We start from the raw sequence: 25968 nt of genomic DNA on the forward strand, positions 1-25968 counted from the left end.
GAAACACTCCTCCACAGCTCTACTACCTGAAACGCAGGCATGTATGAAGTGACGCAGTGCCGCTGCAGCTCACACTTAAGGGTGCACATTTATCACCCTTGAGCTGTCACACACACACACACACCAACTAGGCATGAACTGTCACGGGTCAATAATCCAGAAATGATAACACACACGCAAACACACAGTGGGCGTGAAATGTCAGGGGTCAACAGATTTAGGAGTGTGACTGTGTCTGTTTTGTCAAAATTCATTTACACTTTGCAACAAGAAAGGGAAAATGTTAATATGCTGTTGATACAATAGCGTTTGGTCATGGGGGACTTTGTTGGCTGTGTTGCCCTGCTGTGAATTAGAAGGTTAGAGGAGGTCTGGATACTTTATACTTTGTATATGTGACGCTATTATAGGAGGTCAAGGTCAAGAATTTGAGATGGGGGGGGGGGGGCAGAGAGGGTTGGTGTCAAACAGTCCTTACCTGGCACAGCTCAACTCCTGAGCTTTTTGACACCTACCCACAGCCTCGTACACTAAGAGTCTCCTGGCATGACACTCTTGTCTAAAGCCTGAGGCTGCAGATACCTGGGAGGGGCAGAGGATGGCTCTGCTCAAGTGTTATTCCAAGTGTTTTTGCCACAAGCTTGTCAATCTGTTTCATGTCTTTCTACGCCACTGGAGTCCTGCACTGCAGCGCTCAGCATGCCATCACGATATTTCATGCTCCCGGCAAACAATACGTAGGTGCTGGACATATTTCAAGAGTGTGTGTTTAGACTGGCAGGAAGCAGTTGGAGAGACGGGCCTGAAATTAAGCAACGCCGTGCCAGGACACGCTGTCTGTTTCTCGCTGGGATTGTTTCCGAAGAGTACTTCTCACAATAACTCAGTTACTGACATCAAGTCAGTGTTGGACAGTTCCCCCCCCAAAATACAAAATACCTATTTAAGGTCTGTGGATTATCTTAAGTAACCGAGTCATGGTTTCTGGTTGAACTGTTGCTTTAAGTAAAGTTGGATGCAGGAGGTTTGCGTTAGTCTCCAGATCACAGACTTTACACAGTGTTCATAGGAGTGAGATTAAATAAGAGGAAGCGTTTGGATTGCCTATTTTGGTGTTTTCAGATGAAATCAAGTAACTAGGAATGTACAGTGTACACAACACTGAACAATATCACAATTGATACATATATAATATATATATATTGATTGATATGTTTTATAGGACAGACTGAAAGGTCCATTACGTACAGAAGTTTGGCATGAAATACTTTTGGCTGATTCATAGTCATCATATTGGCACCAGTATTTCTAGTGATACCCAGCTCTATTCACCAGTCCACTATGTAAAACGTGTAAAAAAAAGTACTATGTAAAAAGTGCTGCAAATCGTTGGTTGAATGACGTTCAAATGTGCCAGTAGCTAACGCCACAAATCCCCCAACAACACACATTTTGTAATCTAACTGCAGCCGAACTGGAACTGATGAGGGGCCTTGTAGAACATCTTGTACAATCTTTATGTATACTCATGACAAGTCGTGGAGATGATTTGCACTGCTGTGCATTGCTGTCCATGACAGGTCCCTGAAAGCAGTGGCATGCTCTGCTTCATGGGCATTAGGATGGAAGGGGAATGTGACGCTATGTTTGGAATCTGAGATGGGTCGGCATGCCAGCCAGCACGTCTCTGGCCACCCCCAACCCTCTTTACCCTCCCCCCATCTCACTCCCCTGCCTCCCTTTCCCCGGCCCTGCCTTGATGTCATCACAGCCCGTGTGAACTAAACTTCCTCCTGTTCCTCAGCAGAACATTGATAAAAACGCTGCTTCTCTGGAAACGCTTTGCTTCTGTTTTTAGCTAGATGACAGCCCACTTCTTGTTTACGTTCCGTGCGCCCGAACCCTTTTTTGCACATCCTGTTGCATGTGGGTGGAACTGTTTTCTGATTGATTTCAAAACACACCTCACTCAAAGCTGAGGTCAGAAAGAGGCATTCTCAGCTATTTTATTTACTTGAAGATTGTCATGGTTTTGCTCAATGACTACAGGGATTACAGGGCATTCAGAAAGGTTGCTGTGTGTGCTCTTTGCTACCTAATCATTTTGCTGTCTGTTATTAAGGATTGTTGAGTTTTCAGAGAAAAAAGCCAAACAGTTCCCTAGCTGACCTCTGAACCCTCTCACGATCCATCAACCCAAGAGCTACTTGAACTCCGGGCTGATAAGCTTCAGGGTTGGGGTTGAGAAATCCATCAAGAGAATTGTGGATCCATCTTGACACAGTCCATGACTCTTTACTTTGCTTTGAAATGAGTGTTAGCATAGCTCGCTGCCTCATGCAAGGAGAGACAGCAGCCTGAATGTTTCAAATGCCCGCTTTTTTTTTTTTTTTCTATCAAGGCGTTGAGGGATGGTAGACGAGTGTGGGCCTGCCTTCATCGTCCCTCTCAAAGAGAAGACAGCCTATAGAAATGTCTTTTATTTCAATAGCACACAATATTCTACGCACAGTTTTCATCCATCACTTCAATCCCGAGGGAAGGTACCGTAGGTTTACCAAATATGCCTACGGCACCCCCCGTTTTTGAAACATGTCAAATGTTGCTTTGGGATCTACGCCAGAACTGAGATACACTGTGTTCCAGCCTCATGAAAACAAGACAGGGGTGTGGTGGTCAGGCGTAGGTTAGGCTTTCTGTTGCAGGTTGGTGTAACAGGGTTTGAATTCCAAGCCACGCCAATGCCATGCCAGACCGTAACAAAGAGCGCTTTGACTACCCCGAATTACCTTTCCATTGAACAATGTTCAATCAAGCTGAAGTCATCCCAGTGTTCGGGCTTGACGAGGATGTTGATGAACTGCAAAGGAAACATACTGCTCTGAGCCTGACAGAAAGCTCAGTGTTGGCTGAAACAATCATTGGCATCAGGTTCTGCCCTTGTAGGGACTGCATATTCTGATGAAAGGTGGAGATAGAGAGTTCAGAGAACAGACGTGAATCATGTGGGCTTAGCTGATGTCTTTTCACTAACCTGGCTGCACCTGCATCACTTTTATTGACTCCATGCTGACAAATGTTGGTGAATTGTTTGCACTTTGCTGTACGGCCACACTGTTACCTGCAGGAATAAAAGCTCAGAGCGGGAGGCCTCGGCCCTCATCCAGTGTGATGGATAAATCCTCATTAAAGTCATTCGATCCGTGGCAGAGCTACAACAACCGCTGAGCTGATGTTGTGCTTTCATAAGAAAGGAAATAACAGTCATTGCTGCCGGCCAAGGCTGGGGACTTACTCTATAGAGCAAGTTAAGCACAGGAAACGACAACATAATGCCAAAATCCGTTCAGCGCAGTGACTGCTTTTTGTTTAGCCTGTTCTTTGTGTTCTGCTTTTTAGCTCTTCCATGTGGCGTACGTCCTCCTCAAGTTTGCTAATTCACCTCGACCTGACCTCTGGGTGCTGGAGCGCTCTGTAGACAACGGGAGAACCTTCAACCCCTGGCAGTATTTTGCACGTAAGTTCCCATGTGATTGTCTTTTTGCAGTGTTTTAGATTTTATTGTCTTCTTTTTTTTACACTTCAACACTTCCTGCACACTGCCTCATCGGTCGCACTATGAATAGAAAGTTGAGACAATACGATTGAGTTTCTCTTTGGAGTTGTTGGTCAGATTATGGGCTGGAAATCTGAAGCTAAGGTTGCTGACACATGTTCACCTGCCGGTCCACCAACCGCCATTGATTTATAATTAAATTGAATAAATAAGGAAGGCAAGTAGAATGTAAAACATAAATACTCTTATAAGTAAATATCCTTAAATCTCTGCTATTTGCCGACTGTACATAGTGATCCCCACTTGAACAAAGCTTTGTTTTACCTGGCAGCAGGTTTTCTCTTCAGATGATCTGCTTGTTATACACAAAAAAAGATCGGAAAGTGATTCAAGAGAAGTACAGCGCAAAAGTACAACAGCACCGACCACTTAACAGAATCCTGTCAATATCACAAAAACACAGATATGGAGGATTAGCCTGTTTTTGTAATAAACAGTTGTGAAATCATAATTCTGCCTTTTTCATGGCAGACATTTTGACTCTATATAAGGAAATGCACAGGTGTAACTAACAATGGCCCACTAAGCCATGCCAGAGATCCATCATGTGGAGTGCCAGAGCCCCGGAACTGGCACTGCTGAATGGAATGCAGACATTATTATCGTTATTAATTACACCTGTGTCATTCCTGCCATGACAAGTCAAAAAAAAAGGAAAAAAAGACCCATTGTGAAGACGGATTAAATTTGTTTACTAGCGCACATTTAATCCTGGCACACTGATCACCCTGCTTAAGTCTTTAAGAAGTGTGTTTGTTTTGGTTGTGTGGGGGGAAAAAAAGGAAGTCAGAACGACAGAACATTATAACTTTAAATGAATTCCAGGATAAATGTCAGGCTTGAAACCTTCATGCTTTGGGGGGTAGGTTCTGTGTAGAAAGTAGCAAGTGGTGGCACGCAGCAAATGTTGAGCTAATTACCTGGCCTGTAATGTCATACCATTTCTTAAGTACCTGAACTTCATACCATACCTGAATACGTGCTCTAGATTTGCTGAGTCAGCAAATCTGAGCTATGATGTCTAATATCCGGGAGGCACCTGTGCACACAGATTGCCAGGAGACACAGCTGTTACTCATCAGATTAACAATTTCAGAGTTTCTCTTTGCCATCAATTTGACTTGATCCAAGTTCATGTTCATGCACAGACAGCTCTCATGATTCATTCACTTTGCTTCAATGCTTTTGAAGGCTTTGTTGTTTTTTTTTAAAGAATACTTGATGTTACTCTTCCTACAATCGTCTGATTAACGATACAAAAAAACACATATTACATATTTTACTCTGAGTCTTAAATATCAGATGTCAGAGCTTCAGGCAAGCACCTGAACACAACATGTTTCATAAACTAGGGGCATTCAAATGGAAAATGAATGGAATAAGGGATTGAACGTTTTTTCTTTGGCAGATTCAAAGCGCGAGTGTATTGAAAAGTTCGGAAAGCAGCCCAACGCTCGTATAGTGCACGACGATGACCAGGTCTGCACCACAGAATACTCACGGATCGTCCCTTTGGAGAACGGAGAGGTATAATATCATATTAAACTAAACCAAAATTGCTACATTTTACGAGGTACCGAAAGCAATCCTGTGAAAAAAAACGTTGCGTTGTCCAGATTGTGGTGTCTCTGATCAACGGTCGGCCGGGGTCCAAAAACTTCACCTACTCGCCGGTGCTGCAAGACTTCACAAAGGCCACCCACATCCGCCTGCACTTCCTCCGCACCAGCACCCTGCTGGGCCACCTGATCTCCAAGGCCCAGAGAGATCCCACCGTCACACGCAGGGTGAGGCACATACTGTACAACCTCACACAAAGGTGTCATGCTGACAGACCCTTGTTTCCCATTTGGGAAAGCCACATTTACAACTCAGCAGCACCTACACCACAGCTTTCTTTTTGCTGACACAAACACACTGGCATGCTCCCTTCTGCTCGCACATTCGTCCTTGTCTGGGCCTCATGGCAGATCCGTCTGTCCAGTCATCATGGTAATTCGTTTCATAGAGACCTCTCGCACTGGCGTGGACAGCTCCACCAGGCTGCAGGTGCACAATATGGCACTTTTCCTTACAGCAGGAGAATATATGTTTGTAAAACAAAACTGTAGCATCAGCGTAGTGAGACTAAAGTTCATGTTTCTGGAAGACTTCCCGAAATGTATCCTCAAGATTCATGTCCAAAACGGCTCATTCATTTGTCTTTATTAGACATGCTGAGTATAAATCAATGATGTCAACCGTTGATTCTTATCTTATCTCTTTTTTATAATGCACTGATTCACCCCATAAAACCAGCCTTAGCTCAGGGTTTAACCAGTCAGCATTTGTGACTCACTCGCGCTGCCAAGCAAAGCCAGACATTTGTTCTGGTGTGGGTGATGTTACTGAAAACACTGCTATATATATATATATATATATATATATAACATTTTCCCTATTTGACAGTATTACTATAGTATCAAAGACATCAGCATTGGTGGACGCTGCGTTTGTCATGGACATGCACAGGTGTGTGCTGGGGGGCGTTACCAGGACAACCCAAACAGGTTAGTAATTTTCTTCATCACGTGGCTATAAAGAAGTGACTCAATGCTTTTGTGTGGAAATTTTCATCACTCATTCATTACAACCTGAACCGCTTCGCTATAAACATTTTAAAAGTCAACTTTGAAGTATAACATCGACCGGTAAATCCATTTCATCTGTGTGTTCATTAACTGAGCTGAGCAATCTTTTTGTACAATGGGCTGCTGTGTATAAACAGTGTACCGAGATGACTGAATGCTGAAAACATGGCGGCAAAGACCGAAGAGATGCTGCTAATCTAGTGATTTGAGTGATAGAGAATTGTTTTTGAGGAAGGACAGTTACCTCATGTGTTTGTACATTGACATCACCGTTGTAAAGGTCAGCAGATCATTTGAGTTACTCTGTTTACTGGCTATGATGTTGTAAATAGGCAGGATATGTGATAAAGTGCTGCTTTGAACCACTGCTGGCCTTTGTATCCTGAACAGCTAAACAACAGAACAACATAGCATTCATTCAGTGGGTTTTATTGTTTGCTATCAACTAGGGCATTTTAAATGAATTTTCCTATCGGCATAGAGCTACTCCTATCAATATTTTTGTATTAAAAATGGATGAAAATCTATATATAATGTGAAAAGTGTTCTTCGGAGTGATGAACACACAGATAAGAATCACCTGACTCTGCAGTTCTCCTTATTTCTACGGAAGATTTTAGCGTCTTTCAGCTCATTGTGTTGGTTTGCTGCCCTCAGCTTTACTTTTCTGGTTCTGTCTCACTGTTTACTGGAAAAAGCTTTCATACGCTACTTGATGAGCACCGAATGACAGACAGACAAAGTTAACACTAGCTACCAAGCAGCTAAAGAGACAGATATTTACCTCAGGAGTTGGTGGAGACCCAAACAGAGCTATCAGATTGTCTGGAACATAACTGCTAATGTTGTTGTGTCTGCTGTATAAATAGACATGTTTGCCAAAACAACTAATATAATAATAATGAAACAGAAATATAAATACAAGTACTTAAAGAGCAATATACAAATTGAAATGGTAAAATCTATAAAACCAACTAAAACTAGAATCATTGGCTCAGCCTAATAAGGTAATAATATGTCAGTGCTGTGTTTACAGCTTGTTCTGCTGCCCCCAAGTGGTTGGAAAAATACATTTTTATCAGGTTTGAAAGAAAGCTCAGAGGTTTTGTGCTTGCAAATTAAAACTTGAGCGTCACTAAACCCAGGTGTCTCATCTCCTGTCTGCAGACTCCAGTGTGAGTGCCAACACAACACCTGCGGTGAGTCATGTGACCGCTGCTGCCCAGGCTTTAACCAGAAGCCGTGGCGTGTCGCCACTGCTGACAGCCCCAACGAGTGTCATCGTAAGTATGCATGTACAATGGTTCAGGTCAGCGTGTGAGCATCTCTGCTGACATCTTGAGTTACGGCCCCCAGAGTGGACTGAAGTGTCCTCTCGCCTCTGATATTTAAGCCCTGTTGTGGATGGATGCCCTGTTATGGTGTTGTAGAGAGCCTTAGTGAAGAGTTGAGAGGACATTCCTCATATGGCATGTATAATGAACAGCACAGTGCGCAACTAGCTGCAGGACAACAGCTTTTTATCGTCAGCTTAGCCATCTAGTCAGCCGGCTAGCCGGGGCCACGACTGCCTACCAAAGAGTCTGCCATGCCAGCTTATTGGCGAGCCAGCCAGTCAGCCGGGAGAGCCCGAGTCAGCTGGAATCTAATTGCTTTGGATTGTCGACAAATTTTCCCTTCATGAAAAATGACCTTGTAGCAGCCACTGAAGAGAGAAAAAGATGAATCAGACTCTATAATCAGTGCACTCTTGCAGTGGAAATGCACCCTAACCACTTATAAACATTAATGCGACACAGGGGTGGTATACAGGAAGAGGATGTGCCTTCTTGTTTAATTTGGATTTTATAGTTTCTCTTCATACTTAACAGCCAGACTTAAAACTGCTTAAGGTGCTCAAATACAGACAGGGGCATATAGAATAATTGTGTGTGTGTGTGTGTCTGTCTGGGGGGTTTCCTCCATAGCCTGCCAGTGTTTCTCCCATGCCTTTGACTGTTATTACGACCCAGAGGTGGAAAAGAGGAGAGCAAGTTTAGACACCTTCGGTAGGAGCGACGGAGGAGGAGTGTGCATCAACTGTCAGGTATGAAATGCATGTCAAGTCTAAACTGATTCCTGTGTGTGCATGTGTGTGGTGGTTGTAGGGGGGAGGAGGGTATAACAAAATAAATAAAAAATGTCCGTGTTGTGTGTGTTGTGTGTATCTTCATCGAGTCCTCTGGGACATATGATGGTGCTCCATTTTTTGGCTTCTTTCCATTTACACACTTTGCTTTTACTATTCCAAAAAATAGATTTCTTCTTATTTTCTTTGGTCAAAATAAAGTTCATTGAGCATTATGTTAATATGATATCCCTCTAGAATATGATACAGATGCAGAGTGTATATGAAACCAATTGTGTCCCGTCAAATGTGCATTTTAAACAAGAGATTCTACTTTGCAGAGCAAATAGGACTCTTGTGCTCATCATGTTATTCCTCCTGTTCAATTATGTATGAGTTGTGGCTCACACATTATTTGTGTGTTCTCCTTAAGCACAACACTGCTGGAGTGAACTGTGAGCGATGCCGTGAAGGTTTCTACAGACCTTATGGAGTCCCTCCTGAGTCTCCCACTGGATGCATACGTGAGTTGCGTTTTCTGTGTTTTGTCCCGTTGATTTATTGTTACATTAAATTGCCAGATTTTCATTTTGTACCTCTAGACATATGGACGTGGAAATTATATTCAACAAATGAGAGTAGAAATTCTTCAGATACCAGTTCAGATCACTTTCTGCAGCTGCTTTAATGAATGCAATGAAAGCATATTACGCCAAAACAGTGTTATATTCAAAGAGAGGCGTCTTGTTTGAGACAGACACAAATGCCAAGCACCGCTGGCACCAGCGCTTGTGTTATTGCTATACCGGGCTCCACTCTTGTTTACATTACTTTAATGGTCCATGGCTTCACCTTGCCACATAAATAGCTGCCACTTGTGTTTGCACATTAGAGAGCAGTGGAATTAAACTGGTTGCCCTTAGCGCTTTGAAAAGTAAACCATCAAATCCACAAACTCAATTAAGTCATCTTTGCAGAGGAAGGCTGTTCGTTTCGGCAAAAGTCGAGTCAGTAAAGCTTCGGTAATTATTATTTGCCTCTGAGATCTCTCATTGTTTATACTTTTTATTTGCTGAATTGTGACCCAGTACAGTAGTTTACCAGAAAATAATGGATTAGTATCAAAACAGCTTCATAATAGCTACTGTATATCCCTCAAACCCCGCCCCCCTCGATCCCAGTATCTCCAGTAACAAATGTTTTCTCAAAAGCCAAGAATCTTTGAGCTTTTTTAAAATACCTTAATCTTTGTGTAATTACCCCTCAGTCTCACTGACTGAACCGGCAAATAAATGGAGCAAAAGTTTATTAAAAAAAATAGAATAACAAAAATAGGTTTCAAGATTAGTAACGCTGTTTTCCGCTAAATGTATGTTATGTAACTAAAACAATTACATTAGACAACTCTTTTTTTAGGTGGCAGGAGTGAAAATAAGTCATCTTTAACATTTGTTGTGTTCTGGTTTCTGAATGAGGAAGACAGTTGGAGAACAATTAGACACAAAGTAGAATGTAGGCCTTTACAGGATTTCTTCTCATGGTGACTGTCAGATGACGTACAGATTAATAGGCTTTCTGTTGTTAAATGGCATGAAAAATAGTGCACGTAGATGCCGTAAATGGGGAAATCATCTGAATGAAAACAACCTGCGACCCTACACTAGCCTGCAGGTGTGACGAAAGGACTACAGCCGGCTGTGAAATGGAGTCTGGAAGGTGTATCTGCAAGCCACAATTTGCTGGAGAAAACTGCGATCGCTGTGCGGACGGATACTATAACTACCCTCAGTGCATTCGTAAGTTGTTTTTTTGTTTTTTTCTCTTACTACACACTGAATACCCAATTTACCGTTACCATTACCCTTGTCCCTTTGACTCATGGACAACAGAGACAATTTTGATGAAATGATGTGTCTGTTTGGGAGCTCAGTGTGTACACAGCCAGGTGAAACTGAACCCAATCTTTGACGTCTGGAATCAGTTTCATGTTCACCTTTTTCTTTTTTTTTAGCCTTTTGTGTTTCAGTCAGTTTTCCCCTTGAGGGAAGTATGCCTTCGATGCAGGGAGGATGTACTGTATGCACATGCTACAGTATTGACTAACATGCCAAACCTTCATCCAAACAAATAGACTCAGATATTAGACACGCTGAAGAGAGTTTCCCGATCTTATCTTAGTCTGATCTGGCTACAGACTCAGGAGTCTGCCGGGGCGTAGAGATAAGCCACCCGGTCTTTCATCTTTATGAGTCGTCTTTATAGCTATAATCTGCCCCCCCCCCCCCAGCATATTTTTTTTTCTCTTATGTTATACAAACGTGAAATAAATCGTAGAAAAAAAATCAGACTGTGCATTTTATGAGCAATAGATAGATTTATTACTTGAAGTTATTATCAAAACTGGGACTCTCATCACCAGACTGGAAGCACAGACAAACTAGTCTAAACACGCTGACACAGTCATTAGCAGGCTGTCTGGGTTTCAAGAGATTCTTCTCTGCTGTTTAGTGTCACTATAGGACATTTCTACAACTTGTCTGTGTGATACAATAGATCCTACACTAGATTGTTTTTTTGCTTGTAGAAGGCTGTGGGTCTTTGCATATAGCGATCACAGTATTAAAGGAATGTTTTGACTCTTTTTTTTTTATTCTTTTATTCACTTGACAGGGTCAAAGCATGTCAATGAGTCAGTGTAAAATACAAGATGTGTACATGCCAGGGTTTGCAAGACTGCAAAATGACATCCATAGTAGCAAAAACAGAAACATTAAACTTTAGGAAATACCCATATTTGCTTTGTTGCCCAAAGTAAGATGAGAGGATTGATATTTCTTTCAAGAAAATGAACGAGCATATATATATATATATCCCAACACTTTAAAGATGTCTGGCTCTTAACTGCATTGCCTTTTCTTTGGTACGTTTTTTTTTTTTAATGTGAATTTTAAATAAAAGCAATTCTCCACTGCAATGAATAAAGTTGGCACTTGGGGGTTTTATTTGACATCACAGTTTCCCATCAGTGGAGGTCTTAATTCTATGCATTTCCTTTTCAACCAGGATATCCCGTATACCCAGCGACCACCAAATCCCCTGCAGGACCTATTGTGGGTAAGTTCAATCAACAAGACTTTGCAGTGTCTCGTACCACAATTTAGCTTGAGGGATGTCTTCAAACAATCATTAACAATGCTGCTACTGTCGATCCTCCTTTTCCTTTCTCTCTTTATAGGGCCCACCGCTTGCCCTCCCGGTTTTTTCGGCTCACCCAGCTGTCAGCGTGAGTGTGATTATACCTGATATGTTGTGCTGCTATAGAAGTGTTTACACGGCTATGCTATGATAATTGCTTGTTTTTGCTTCTTCTCATTTGCATTCACTGTATCTAAAAACAAAAGAAGAAGAAAAAAACAACTGAAACGGTATCCTCTTGAAGAGCTTTTTTAACAGACACCGGAGTCACATTTACTTACAGGCAGCCCAGGTGGTTTAAAGGGGCTTTAGAGGACCATGTAAGGCACCACTGGTTTTTTTCGGCGGAGTTAAATGTTGAGAACATGTGGAAGGGGTCAGTCAAGAAAGGCTTGATGTATATAGGCCCGGCTCCGGCTAAAGGTCAGATAATGTTTATAGGCCTTATGAAAACAGAACTGGCAGTATATTGTCATTGGGTTTAATGGTACGGCTGAAATACTTGCATGATATATTGTCAGAATGAGTAAATCTGCTACTCAGTGACAACAGAACTCTCGCAATTGTTGAGCAAAACACTCTGATGGTCCTAAATGATCACGTCCGTCAGTAGGGATTTAAGTTCAAGTGGTCGCCGTTCTTTCTGGATAGCAAGAGTCAGTTGGGACTGTGAGAACTAACCAGTCTATTATTAGTTATGGCCCCTGTTCCAAATTCCCATTTCTGGTTGCTTCTTAAGCTGGGAAACCCATTATTAGAAATATGGCATTTCTATTAAAACAAAGACCTTTAGCCCCGTCTTATTTATCGGAGAATGTAGGCAAACAATAACTCCTGTGAGCTGACTGAGAAGGAATTTTATCATCAGCCTTCCAAAAGCTGATTGTAATGTTTTGGAGCTGCTTAGGGACAAAGGAAACGGTGGCAGTCTCTTTGGCGGCTGTCCTGTCTTGGTGCCGAGTCCATTCACATACCAATACCAGGGGAAGCTTGGCAAGACGTGGGCAGCAGTGTAGCCGTACCGCTGTGTGCCACAATATGAGAACAGTTCATTTGTCATTCCCTGTAATTCAGCTGCTGGGCCGAGAAAAGAGCTCCGGCTCATTCATAAGCAAGCTTCAGGGTGCAACAGGGTTACTCGTTTGAATTTCTATTAGTTAGGATTTAATTTGGTTACTTTTATTGTTGAAATAAATATTTTTGTTTGTGCACAGAGTGTATATGTGACTACAGAGGGACAGCGTACGGGGTGTGCGATGCTACAGGCCGCTGCCTGTGCCGTCAGGGTGTGGAGGGGCAGCGATGCGACCGCTGTCCACCAGGATACCACTCCTTCCCAAACTGCCAGGGTGAGATTCAGTGTAACCCGTCTGAATGATTACGAAACATGACCTTTTATTTTTCCCACGAGATTTTAATGTTGAATGTTTTTATGTATCTTTAAAGTATTTTCTAACCAATTCTATGTTGATTCTAAGGAGCCCTGCTGTCCTTAAAATGATTATTTTGATTCTAAAGAAGAATAAGGAGTGTCTTAACTGTAAAAATGTGCAATCACAGCAGCTCACAAACTCTCTATCTCTTCCTCCAGCGTGTGCCTGTGACGGTGCTGGTGTGGCTGACAGCGTGTGCAGTCCAAGTGGCCAGTGTATTTGCTTTCCCAACTATACGGGCCAGGAGTGTGATCAGTGTGCACCGAACTACTATGGATACCCCGACTGTGCTGGTGAGTGGCTTTGATCCCTCTTTGCTGATTGGGCGCATGGGATCTGACTGCTGGTGGAAAAAATGTTGCCGCTGATTTCACCGGGCTTACTGTGGCGTCTTCTCTGTGGAACAAACAGGCTCATTCTCCCACAGCATCCCGTGCTGTCATTTATTCATGTATTAATGTATTCTGCATGGCACAACCTTTTCACAGAATAGTGGAGCATGAGAAACATATGGACTTCTTCCTTCTGGGGAATCACATTCCCAAGAATAGACAACTGGGAATCACTGAGGGGAATCACATTATGGAAGAAAAAAAACCAGCAGTCATTTTTAGACCCTGTTTTCATACCAGATTCACCTAACCCCTGTGGTGATAACACTTACATTGACTTACTTCAGCTTGTTTCCTGTCCCCCAGTCTGTCAGTGTTCACCGGAAGGCTCATATGGCAGCATATGCAACCCGCTGTCGGGTCAGTGTCTGTGTCTCCCAGGGGTGGTGGGTCAGCAGTGTGACCGCTGCGCCTCTGGACTCAGGTTCCCCCAGTGCTCAGGTAACCAAATCAAGAACCACCGTACTTATGAATGAAGTCATATTGGGGGCATCAGTTAGACCAGTTGTGTTTAATGCAGCAGGGTCCAGAAATGTCCTATTGTTCAATGAATCATTGTTTCACATGTAGATAGTTCTCTCCTCGTTCACTCCTAATATAAAGCTATATTTGAGCCATGTTTGATAGTCCACTGCAAAGCGTAACAATACAACTAGCTGATTTACTAATGTTTTTGACCTTGTTGTGGATTCATTTTGTGCTTCCAGCCCCCATCAATGTGTGTAACCCAGCAGGAACAGAGGTCACTGATCCTCAATCGGTATGCCGCTCTCAAAAAAAATCTTTTTTTGTCTACCAAAGTCCAACTCTGACCATGTTTTTATTAGCCTTGATAACAGAAGTGGTCACAGTCTTATTCCAGTGCGGGGCCCGTTGGGTGTGGATTTACATTACCTCAATGTTGTATAACTGATAACACAGCTGTGCTGCTAAAACGTCTTCCAGCAGATTTCATAAGGAAGTGTTTTGCTCTGAAATGTAAATGCAATTAAAATAAAGGAAAAGAGACTTCCTTCCCTTTTGAAGCGGAAGAAAAACAATAAGTTTCTGGAAGATTGTCACCTCCCCTATTTTGGAACATGTGCTATGTTTGAAAGAAACAAAAAAATGTCCAGTCATTCAGAAAACTGTACTGTGCACTGTAGTTTAATATGCAGGCACTTTGAATCCAATCAATCAGATTTCAAACAAATATAACTTTTAATAGCAGCGACCACTTTCAACAATCCTTAGATGCCTTATCTGTTTATTTCAGGGCTCCTGCCGCTGCCAATCAAACGTAGAGGGAACCCTGTGTGACAGGTGCAAACCTCTCTACTGGAAACTAGCTACAGACAACTCTCGTGGCTGTATAGGTAAGTGACCGGAAATCTAATCTAGAATGGAAAACTATTGACTTCATTTTATGTACGGTGTAAGAAAATACCCCCAAAAAAAGAAAATACTTAGTTGATCTTTTGTCAGCAAAAAGTGTCTGTCTTATTTTCGTCTCTTGTATTAGTTCTGATCCCTGACCACATTTTTTCCCCCACTGTCTTAAATCACCAGTCGCAATCTGACAAGGCACTGATAGGGGTCTTGGCCCCTCTTACCCAGAGGATATGTCAACATTACCCCTGTCAACAAGGCCGGATCGGCCTTCCTGTCCCTCAGAGGGGAGCCGAGGAATAACACACAAATGCAGGCAAATCCCTGTTAACTGATTTTTGAGTGTGGAGCTGCAAGTGAGCCTATGACATCTCATGCTGTGACTTTGCAGTAATGAGTACACCAGTGGCACATTAAAAACAATACCTCTGGACTTCTCCAGCCCCCCCACAAAAAATGACTCTGTCCTAATCCTCTAAAAATAAGGGGGCTCCCAGGATCCAGCCGGTGAGGGAACAGCTCCAGGCTTTGTCCCGACACTTGTCTAATGTTACTGAACAAGAATGTTGCCACTACCTGAAGACACAAGACAGGGGGGGGGGTAAAAAAAAAAAGAGCTTTTAATATTCTGGTTGACTGACCGGACATTAAGGGGAAGTTTTATTCACTGTGTTGAAAGCAAGTTGTGGCCGTAAAGCTCTCTTGGACCTTTGATGTGCAGATCTCTGAAGATTGTGGGGGTTTTGTGCCGTTCTGTTTCACCCATGAACGAGACAAAATCATGTAATCAGAGTCTATTCACTGTATTTATGCTTTCATAACCTCTCCCCTCTCACTCGCTGTGTGTCTCTCTCATACCAGAGTGTCGGTGTGATGTGAAGGGGACCCTGAGTGGCGTTGGAGAGTGTGAACAGGTGAGCTTTTCATTATGTCGTGCAGTGACTGATACACATCCATTGATCACATTGTGAATCAGATTAGGTTCTTATCATACAGAGTTTTGACAGAATGGCTCGGACACAATTCTGTTTGTCTCTTAATCTCCTGATTGTCTGTTTGTTTAGAAAAGTGGACAGTGTCACTGTAAGCCTACTGCATGTGGACATAAGTGTGAAACCTGTAAGGATGGATACTTCCTGCTGCAGAAAAAGAATTATTTGGGCTGTCAAGGTAAGTTATCCGTCTTCACCACATCTGACTTACGTAGTATGTTCTGTTAACTATGTTACTATAGCAAATGATCATATGAGGAGGAATGAATAAACATGTTACCTTCAAGACTCCACCGAAGGTTTTAAATCAGGTTAACCAGGAAAAACCTCCAGCGGTTTAACCTATCATCTTGTTGCAGTTATATTCAGTATTAGTGTACTCATGGTGTGGTCGGTACACCGTGACGTCACCGTTGGGGGGTGGCTAGAGTTGACACACACTCCAAACTTTCAACCAGAGAAAGCAGGGAGACTAATTAAATAATGACTTTTTCTCTGCCTGATAGGTTGCCAGTGTGATGTAGGTGGTGCCATTGACACGGCGTGCGATGAGCTGTCGGGACAGTGTCGGTGTTGGAAGAATGTAGTTGGCCGTAAATGCACTGAGTAAGAAGGGGCTGTCTTGAATGTCATAATGCATGATGGTACGTTTCCACAGGATCCGTCGGTTCGATGTTTCCCATTCATTGTCATTTTATGTCATTTATTCTGGTAGCGCAGCGCTGTGTTTCGAGAGATGGGGTGTCATCCTCATTTGCATAAAGTTGGCTAACTTTATGCAAATCAGGGGCGTCCAGCGCGATTTGCCGCTTCTGGAAATTCCCCCAAAAATTGTTTTAGGTATCCGTTTTCGATCTAAAATGAAGACAGATTCAGCAACTCCGTGGTTTATTTCTCAAGTAAAATATTTCCAGAACATTTTTCGGTTTGTAATACAAGAGAAGAGAGTTTCCAAACGAGCCGCCATGTTGGTCCGGTTTGAAATCCCGCCGCACACAGTCCACGAGTGAAAGCAGTTGTCCAATCAGGTGGCAGCCCATCAAGAGTCCAATGTTGGAGAGCAAAGCAGCCACTCATGCCAAACCCCCCCTTGTGGACGCATACTATTAGGATTCAGGCAAAATTTGAACTTGCAATATATTCTCTTTTGCAAATACAACATATTTTTCATAAAAAATGTTCATGCACCTTGTCAGGCCCGCACCAGGCTACTACTTCCCCACCCTTCACCAACTGAAGTTTGAGGTCGAGGAGGGCACCACGCCAAACGCCAGACCAGTGCGCTTTGGTTATGACCCCCAACAGTTCCCAGATTTCAGCTGGAGAGGCTATGCTGTAATGTCTCCTGCACAGGTGTGTACACATTCACGTCGGTACCTTGATATATATGATACACTGATGCGATTCTCCTTATAATTTACAGTATGGCCAGTTTACTTTTGCGACTATCTGCCACTTCAATAACCTTATGGCTTTCTGATTTCAATCTATTCTGATGCCACTATGATTGTTTTGCTTTTACCTCTGCACTGATATTCCTGCTTCAAGCACACAACCTTTTATTATATCAGGGCTGATGTGGGATTGTGGACACCGGCTCTCTTAGAACTAACACTATCTCTCTTCAGCCGGAGGTGATCCTAACGCTTACCCTTGGCTTTCCTGGCCCTTTCCATATTGTAATGCGCTACTCCACACCCCAAAGAAAGGGGCGAGCACGAGTGAGAGCGAGGATCTTGGTGGTGGACAAAGCCGGCTCTCAGTCTTGCTGTGACTGTAAGTGAAGGGCCCAGCCTTCCTTTTGGCTTTATCTTCCTCTCTTCGCCTTGCTTGCTGTCTGTTGATTAACCCGCTCTGTTTGCTGGAGTTCGCTGCCCACCTGACATGATTTTTAACCTTTCTCACAACATTATACACTCATCGCCACTCAAACCAAGGCAGCTCAGCTATGTGTCACTCTCGTCCCTGCAGAGTGAAGTCAGAGTAACGGTGCATGTTGACCGAAAAGATGAGAAGCGGCACTTATTCCATGTGGTTCTGCGGTTCACTAACCCGAGCAGCACCAGTGTGACCGGTAGCATCGAGGCTACCAATAACAGAGGCACCGCAGGTGAGGCTGCCTCAGCCCTTACATTTCATGTTCATTTCATATCATCAAATCTAACTCATCATTGATGAAATACAATAGATAACCCATCTCCTGTATGTCATTTATACGCAAGCCGGTGCGTGATGTGTCCTATGCTGATGATGTTCAACCCCCGTCATCTGTGAATGTGTCACAATACAGCAGACATTTGTGCTTGCTTTTCTTCAGGGTCAGATCAGAGTAAGGAAGTGATATTCCCTGGGAGTCCCTCCCCATCCTTCCTCACTGTTCCAGGAGAGGGCTTCGCTGAGCCCTTTGCATTGACCCCTGGGACCTGGGTCATTCACATCAGGGCAGAGGGGGTTCTGCTGGTGAGTTCATGAGGAAGACAACAATGTAGAAATGAACTGGAGTCTTACACTTTGTTCATTTGTTTGTCGTAAACACGAAAGTTTATTACACCTTGTCACTCCAGGACTATTTAGTGCTGCTGCCCCAGGATTACTATGGGGCACCTTTGCTGCAGGAGAAGATCACCCAGCCCTGCACATACTTACCCACTGCAAACAAGGATGCAAAGTAAGTCTTTACCTTTCTCTTCAGTAATTCTGAGCCATGTCCCTATTTCATATTCACTACGAATGCGTGAAATGGGTCGGTTTTGTTTTTACAGCCATCCATTCTTTTCTTCACACTGCACACACGCAGCTTACGTTTACAGTTATTGGCTTGGTTTCTTTACATAAGATGATCCTAGGGAAGTCTATAATGTTTAAATATGAGGGGTTAGCTTGTACAGGTGTTTTTATGGCTATAATAAATCACAATATACAGATGTTTTGCAAACGCCTAATGAGAGAAATTACCTCATTTTTCAGTACTATGCACCACATTATCAGAAAACATACACAATGGATAGCAATCAAAAATGCCTTGCATTAACTTGTACACAAAGCAATGTTCTACTGATGTGTGAGACTTGACTCCCACATCAACTAAAACAGGATGGTCATGTAATCATCGCTCATCATTCTTGCTGACTCTGCCTATGCCTGTGTGTGTGTGTGTGTGTGTGTGTGTGTGTCTCTGTCTCAGCTGTCTGTTGTATAAGCATGTGCCCATGGACGGCTTCAGCTCTGCACTGGGCTCACAAGGAAAACTCACCAGCCGCAGCGGGCGCAGGAGGAGGCAGGCTCGTGTGCACCGGCCCACCCCAGATCACCCTGAGATGGCCGCTCTCAATGGCAGACAGGTAGAAGGCCGGGATACGGAGCTTTAACCCGTTACTAATGCATTCAGAGATTGGTTTCAATATGGTGCCTTAAATCATGAGTAGGTTGAACACACAGCTAATACAATAGATGTTTGGCAGGTTCTTATCTGCTGTTTCAAAGTGCAGAATAAAAGCAGATGATTGGGCTTTTGGCATCGGGACTGTGGGACTACTTTAGCTAAGGCAAAATCCTTTATATCACTAGTGGAACATTCTTTTGTCATCTTTTACTCATTGCTTTTATGCCTCCCTAAAGTAGTTTTTATTCGAGTTCCTTAACATAAACCAGAATTACTTTGTATGATCTGTGTCCTGCAGTCGCAGTTCCAACTCAGTCTGCGTGTGCCTCGTCCTGGCCCATACGCCCTCGTCCTGGAGTACGCCAGCGAGGTGGACGCTGTCCAGAATGTCAACATAGTCATCAGTGACTCATCAGGTGGCCAGATCCCAGCCAGGGCCAACATTTACAGTTGTGCCTTCAGGTGAGTCTGTTTTTGCGTTTGTTTGCTTCAGCTTCTCAAAACGTCTCTACAGTGGGTTAAAGGTTTTTCAGCTGTTGTGTGTCTTTAACCCCCTGCAGCTTCTTGTGCCGGAGTGTGGCAGTGGACAGCAGTAATACGGTGACAATGTTGCAGCTCACTCACAAGACAGAGATCCTTCTGCAAACGTCCACTACATCGTTCCTGCTGGTGAGGGAAATGTTTCCACAGTCGATTTATAACAGCTCAGTATCTAGACAGCAGCATGCAGTTTAAAACACATTTGTTTCTTTCCGTAGTATAAAGTTTATGCAGTCCCTGCAGAAGAGTTCTCCATTGACTATGTAGCCCCGAAAGTGCTGTGTGTCTCCACTAATGGTCGCTTCACTGAGGACAGGTAAGTCACACTGAATAAACCCCATTAACATTAATCACACAGCCATAAATGTAAGCCGTAATTTAGGAGATGTGTTACAAGATCAGTTGTGTTGCTGTTTTGGATTGTGGAGACACACATCTGTTTTCCAGGTGTGATGACACACAGTCCTCCAGCTGCATACGGTCATTTACCTGAGGCTGAACTTTGGGTCAAACCCTCTCTTTCTCTCTGTCACGCTAAATGTACTGACTGGGTTACAGCTTCACAGCTGTCAATTTGCAGTCCTGTCATTTACTTTGTATTTAACCCTGAACAGTGTAGAAAAAAGCCTTTGAAAAAGGGAAAAAAACTAATTATGGGAATTGATTTGAAAGCAAACGTGAATATTCTTCCAAAGCTTAAGATAACATACACATATTCATGCTTGAAAAAAAAACTGGATGCAATGACGCGTTATGTCCATGCCTTTAAAATGTGTTTGTTTGCTGTTGCCTTTGAGTGGTTCTATGTCAATTTACGGGTTATTCAAGTAGTTTGGGACACATTTCCGAATTCTCAAAACATCGCTTCCATATTTACGGAATATTAAATATCTTCTGGAAAGCAGAGAGTAAAAGTCGGAAACATTTTGACATGTTAGTGTAGCAAAGCTTTCCTCGGACACGTGTGTATATTTAGTGTGTGATGTCAGGATGACTGCACATTGATGAGAGAGAGTTGGATAACCAGAGGATTTCGAGATTTAAAAAAGGATTATTGTAGATTAATGTTGTTTTCTTGGTCACTAACCATAGTGACATTATTCTGCTACAATAACACCTGCCAAACACTATCAACAGACTTCAAGTAACAACACATTGTTGCTGTTTACTGTTTCCAGTCGGCACTGCGTTCCGAGGCAATTCGACAAGCCGACCTCCGCCTGGATCTTATATGCTGCCCGTGATGGACAGCTATCTTCTCCACCAGCTGTTTCTCCTCAACGCGAAGAGAATGAGGATTGGAGACGGAGACGACAGATCGGGGTGTCCCCCGTCCGTGAACCTCAGAGTGATGGGATACTGCTTAAATTCCCTCAGGTCAAAAACCTTGTTGAATAATTTGAGCTTTTGTGGACTTTAACCTGCTGCTGGGAGTTGGAGACATTCAATGAGCAACCTCTGGCCTGACATTCATTTTCAATTTCACCACGACTGTTTGACGCTTAAGCTTCCTCCGTGTTTTCTTTCTAGACGGAGATCAATTTCACTCCAAAGGTGCCCCTCCCGGGCACGTATGTGGTTGTGGTCCATTATCGCCAGCCTGAACATACCTCGTTCCCCGTTGAGGTCCAAGTGGACGCAGGGCGTGAGTGGAAGGGTGAGTGCGTTGGAAGAAGTGGTGCCCGTTACATTCAATTAAATGTAAGAGTTTATTGGCTCTCCCAGTGGTCATAAGTGTGGTTACTCAGGCAGTGAGTGGGAAAGCTTTCGCAGTGAGGGGGGGGATTCCTCCTTTAAGAGCAGATTAAGTCCCTTTGTTCATGACAAGATGATCAAAGGCCGTGGACACACTTCCCTATATGGCTTTGGTGTTGAGACGGATTATTGTGCAGCATGCTTGCGATTCTCCCACTTTCTCGACGCAACTTCAACTCTGCTTTTCTCTCACAGGTTCAATAAATGCATCCTTCTGCCCCGCCGTCTCAGGCTGCAGGGAGGTTGTGATCGCCGATGGGCGCATTGCCTTCGACTTTGAACAGAATTCTTGGCAGCTGCCCAGCCTCTCTCTGATCGTGCCACCTAAGAAGACACTTATTCTGGTCTGTGATCAAGTCTAACACTGTCCAAGTTTTGTTTAGCCACTACATTAAACGACAACTAAATTGTAGAAAAATGTAAAGAAATGTTAGAGACACTTCCGTGTAAAGTCAGCATGTCTGAGGAGTGAGTCTGGGTTTTGTACTGTAGTTGTTCAGACTACTTGGCACACTGAGGTCCTCCCTCCTCAGTGTGATGCCATATCCCCAACAACAACAATGAAGGGACTGTATTCCACCTGGCAGCCACACACAGCTTTCTAAAAGCTAAAAGCTAAGCTCCCAACCTCTGTTGGATAGGAGCAGGTTGGGCTCTGCTTGCCTGTTGTTCACTTGCATTACTTTCCCTTCTTCTGATGAAATGAAGCAGAAAAATATGTGGCTAAAACAATTGAAATCCTCCTATGTCTGTCTCTGCATCATACTGATATGAATATATCCAGAAAAAAACAAAAAAAACTGGAAGTTTCTGGTGAGATTGTGTGATTTTATCATTTCTAATGCTTTGTGTCTTTTGTGTAGGATTATATCTTGTTGGTTCCCGATAGCAGTTACACCCCAGAACTTCTGAAAGAGAAGCCGCTGGATAAATCTGCAGATTTCATACAGCAGTGTAGAGGAGAAGGGTTCGATATTAAGTGAGTATCCACCATGTCTGTAAAACAAGCTGGACTCAAATCCATTTCAAATGGTACTTTAAAGATTTGATCAGTTGTAAATTCATTTTATCATACGTTTTTCTCTCTTAAAATGTGGGATGTATTGATGCTTTGTTTGATTTTTTTGTGTGCAACAATGTATTTATTCACCAGTTTTACAACAATGAACGGTACAGTGGAAGTTTGGGGAAATGGTGCCCTCTGGCTGCGATAGTAGAGTATACAATCACATCTGTATTTGAAAGAACTCCTTTTATTTTCCCGTCCCATCAGCCAGAGAACCTCTCCCCAGTTCTGCAGAGACTCTGCCCGCTCTCTTGTAGCAGCCTATAACAACGGAGCACTGCCTTGCAACTGTGACAAGTCCGGCTCTACCGGGACCACTTGTGAGCCAGTTGGAGGACAGTGTCCCTGCAGGCAGCATGTCATCGGTCGACAGTGCACAAAGTGTGCCACAGGATACTACAGCTTCCCCTACTGCAGACGTGAGTGAACGTTTACTTCTGACTTGCGCTGGTTAGAATGTGAGGCCCATACTTAGTTTAAAATACATTTGAAAAAATACCCTCTATCCCTCCTGCAGCGTGTGAATGTGGTCGCCGACTGTGTGACGAGGTGACAGGACGCTGCATCTGCCCTCCTCAGACAGTCAAACCTGCCTGCGATGTGTGCCAGGGGCAGACTTTCAGCTATCACCCGTTGCTGGGCTGCGAGGGCTGTGAATGCTCTCCAAATGGCATCAAAGCCAACGCAGGGCTTGACTGTGACCTCATCACCGGACAGTGCAGGCAAGTGGAGACCTACGGAACTACAAGATAAAGGATGTAAAAACATGTATTGCCATGTTACAGACATTTTATGTGACTGAAATCCAAAAAGGTTCTTGGCGTAGAAATAAAAAATCTGATTTGACAAGAGAGTTTAAAAACTTCAGAGACCAGTCAGTACGAATATGTTTAAGTCACACTTTGGAGGAGCATATATACAGTATATACAGTATATATAAAAAAATACATATTGCTATAAAACGCAATAAAAACCTACTATCTTTCTGTTTTCTATTCATGTTTCTTTAATGTTAACTATAGATTTGCTGCAGTCTACTGGACAGTTGAGTTGTCACTTAATGATATTTGTTGTATCATCATATATCATTTATTTATTCCGCTTAATTGTATGATTGTATAATTTCCTCTGTAATTTACAGAATTCATGAAACAGCTACACAAAGAATGGTTGTCCTTTGCCGATACACTTTCTCTTTCTTGTACTACTTTTTGTGCTGTGAAAAAGGCTGGAATGTGAGGCCTGTAGCCTCTAACAGAAAGTTAAACATGACACCAAGCTGCTTATTAAAGTGATTAACGAGGGGATTAGTTTACAGTCCTGTCATGTTGATTGTCTTTTCTGTCATATATGTATTCAGTTTCAAAATCAGCTCCACCACTCAGTGGATGTCTCTGTTCACAAAGAAACAGTGGAAAGTGTGAACAAATAGCAGCATAAACCTACATTCTGTACATAACATTTGATATTACTGTGTTTTCCTTTCTCAGTTGTATTTGTAAATGTAAAATGTAGTTTGTTCTGTTCTCAATATCCGACTTGATAAATGCATGAGCCACATATGACATCCAGAATTGGACTAAAGATAATGTGCCTGTGTATTTTTCTGTAGTTGCAAGCCTAGGATTGGTGGCCGGCAGTGTGATCGCTGTGCTGCAGGTTACTATCGCTTCCCTGACTGCGTACCTTGTAACTGTAAGCGTGGCGGCGTCACAGCTGACATCTGCCACCCAGACACAGGGAGGTGTCTCTGCAAGGTGAGTTCATCTCAGCACCGTGCTGATTTTAAAAACTCCCTCTGGCTCATTTTTACTTATTTATCTTTCTCTTTGCTCTGACTTTCTCTCTGTTATTACTGCCATGTTTGTAGAGAAATGTCGCTGGCGTCAAGTGTAATACCTGTCGGGAAGGTTCCTTCTATTTTGACCCCTCCAACCCTCACGGCTGTACCAGCTGCTTCTGCTTCGGAGCGACTGACCAGTGTCAGAGCTCCACCAAACGCAGGGGGAAGGTGTGTTTGCTTTTCGTGCCCCTGCATGTCTATGAATGCCTTTGGAAATGTTTTCGCCTGCAGAGCTTTCTGGTTGATAGCAGTTATGTGGTAAACTTTTTTTTTTTAATGAAAGCTGCACATACAGCTGTTGAAACGGGCTTGCAATTACATAGTGGTGATTTCATTGGATTCTGGGTACATTCTTTGGCTCACAGTCGTAATATTATGTGTACATCAAGTTAAAAGCCCATGGAGTCTGTTATCACTTGTGTATTGTGGATCTTTTACTTTAACCAACAAATGGTTCCCCGTTATAAGTTTGTTGAGATGCAGGCTTGGCGTTTGGAAAGCCCCGATCAGGAGGAGGTTACCTCTGTGCTGAACACAGCCAGTAACACAGTGGTGGCAGACATCCAGGAGCTTCCTCCAACAGTTCAAACTCTACTCTGGGTGGCACCATCGTCCTACCAGGGAGACAGGGTGAGTCATCGAGGGGAGAGAACACCATGACAACGAATGTTATGATATTGGAAACAGATAGTATTTCCAGAGTAATAGCTTTATAGTTTTAAAAAGATAAATAAAGAAAAAATAAAGACAATTCTGTTGTTTTTTTTGGGTCTTATCGTCTTAGCTTTGTCCGTGACCGTGTCCCCCATTTTACTCACTAAACATTCAAATCTGACAATGCAGTAATCTAGCTACGGCGCCATTTTAAATATGTTATTTGAATGACTCGTCTGGAAGGGAAAAATGATGAAATAATACAATTTCTGTACTATCTGACTTACCATTGTTGCATGTGGACCCAGTTTTTCAGCCCAGTGGAGCATTGTAATGAGCATATGAGTTCAGCCTGACCTTCCTGTCGCAACTTTCGTTTTATTTTCCCTTCTATATAGTTTTGGTTCAGATAAGCAGTCTTTTTGGCCTCATCTTATTTTTCTTTTCTGGACCATCAAATCTTAATGATTAGATTATTAGATAAATTACTATCATGTCAGATAGAAATGACGGCCTCAACTATTACTTTCTACTTATGAAATAAGACCCAATTTTTCCTTGAAGCTAATTTCTGTGCTTCCGTGGTCTTTGCAGCCTTTTTAGATACGCTGACAGATATTTGGGCTTTACCTCTCTCTTAGGTTTCGTCTTATGGTGGTTTCCTCACCTATCAGTCCAAATCCTTTGGAATTCCCAGTGAGGGGATGACTCTCATGGACAGAAGACCTGATGTCGTGTTGACTGTGTGTAGTGCTACTTGTTTCTTCACTCTTTAGACCTCACCTTTTTTTCTATCAGTGGGAGAAACACAGCGTATTTATTCATCTTGTTATTTTCCCCCCCAGGGTCAGGATATGACCCTGATCCACATGGCTCCACAAGTCCCTCTTCCAGACAAGCTGTATCAGGGCAGAGTCCAGCTCTTAGAGGTAAAGTACAAACCAGTTCCTCTTTTTTCACTTACAATGTAAAGCCCCACTACGCCATGATTTTAA

General features: G+C 43.0%; 1 protein-coding gene across 2 annotated transcripts in view; it reads left to right on the forward strand.

Moving 5' to 3' along the window:
• The window catches only part of LOC306705949 (laminin subunit alpha-3-like), a 52720-nt gene that overhangs the window by 6822 nt on the left and 19930 nt on the right, over window positions 1–25968 (forward strand). For both annotated transcript variants that reach the window (XM_079172843.1, XM_079172844.1), the window contains exons 3-38: window positions 3400–3517; window positions 5025–5143; window positions 5233–5403; window positions 6065–6165; window positions 7414–7529; window positions 8214–8332; window positions 8787–8877; window positions 10018–10149; window positions 11417–11467; window positions 11589–11636; window positions 12763–12897; window positions 13140–13274; window positions 13680–13814; window positions 14081–14133; window positions 14629–14728; window positions 15603–15655; window positions 15806–15911; window positions 16240–16339; window positions 16930–17086; window positions 17705–17843; window positions 18051–18193; window positions 18298–18401; window positions 18918–19074; window positions 19414–19577; window positions 19676–19784; window positions 19874–19971; window positions 20834–21032; window positions 21186–21312; window positions 21606–21754; window positions 22274–22389; window positions 22684–22895; window positions 22994–23198; window positions 24089–24233; window positions 24788–24949; window positions 25615–25716; window positions 25819–25902. In XM_079172843.1, the coding sequence (XP_079028969.1) occupies window positions 3400–3517; window positions 5025–5143; window positions 5233–5403; window positions 6065–6165; window positions 7414–7529; window positions 8214–8332; window positions 8787–8877; window positions 10018–10149; window positions 11417–11467; window positions 11589–11636; window positions 12763–12897; window positions 13140–13274; window positions 13680–13814; window positions 14081–14133; window positions 14629–14728; window positions 15603–15655; window positions 15806–15911; window positions 16240–16339; window positions 16930–17086; window positions 17705–17843; window positions 18051–18193; window positions 18298–18401; window positions 18918–19074; window positions 19414–19577; window positions 19676–19784; window positions 19874–19971; window positions 20834–21032; window positions 21186–21312; window positions 21606–21754; window positions 22274–22389; window positions 22684–22895; window positions 22994–23198; window positions 24089–24233; window positions 24788–24949; window positions 25615–25716; window positions 25819–25902 (4455 nt within the window). The remainder of the gene's footprint in view (window positions 1–3399; window positions 3518–5024; window positions 5144–5232; window positions 5404–6064; window positions 6166–7413; window positions 7530–8213; window positions 8333–8786; window positions 8878–10017; window positions 10150–11416; window positions 11468–11588; window positions 11637–12762; window positions 12898–13139; window positions 13275–13679; window positions 13815–14080; window positions 14134–14628; window positions 14729–15602; window positions 15656–15805; window positions 15912–16239; window positions 16340–16929; window positions 17087–17704; window positions 17844–18050; window positions 18194–18297; window positions 18402–18917; window positions 19075–19413; window positions 19578–19675; window positions 19785–19873; window positions 19972–20833; window positions 21033–21185; window positions 21313–21605; window positions 21755–22273; window positions 22390–22683; window positions 22896–22993; window positions 23199–24088; window positions 24234–24787; window positions 24950–25614; window positions 25717–25818; window positions 25903–25968) is intronic.

Source organism: Pholis gunnellus (assembly GCF_910591455.1).
Source record: "Pholis gunnellus genome assembly, chromosome: 14".
NCBI lineage: Eukaryota > Metazoa > Chordata > Actinopteri > Perciformes > Pholidae > Pholis > Pholis gunnellus.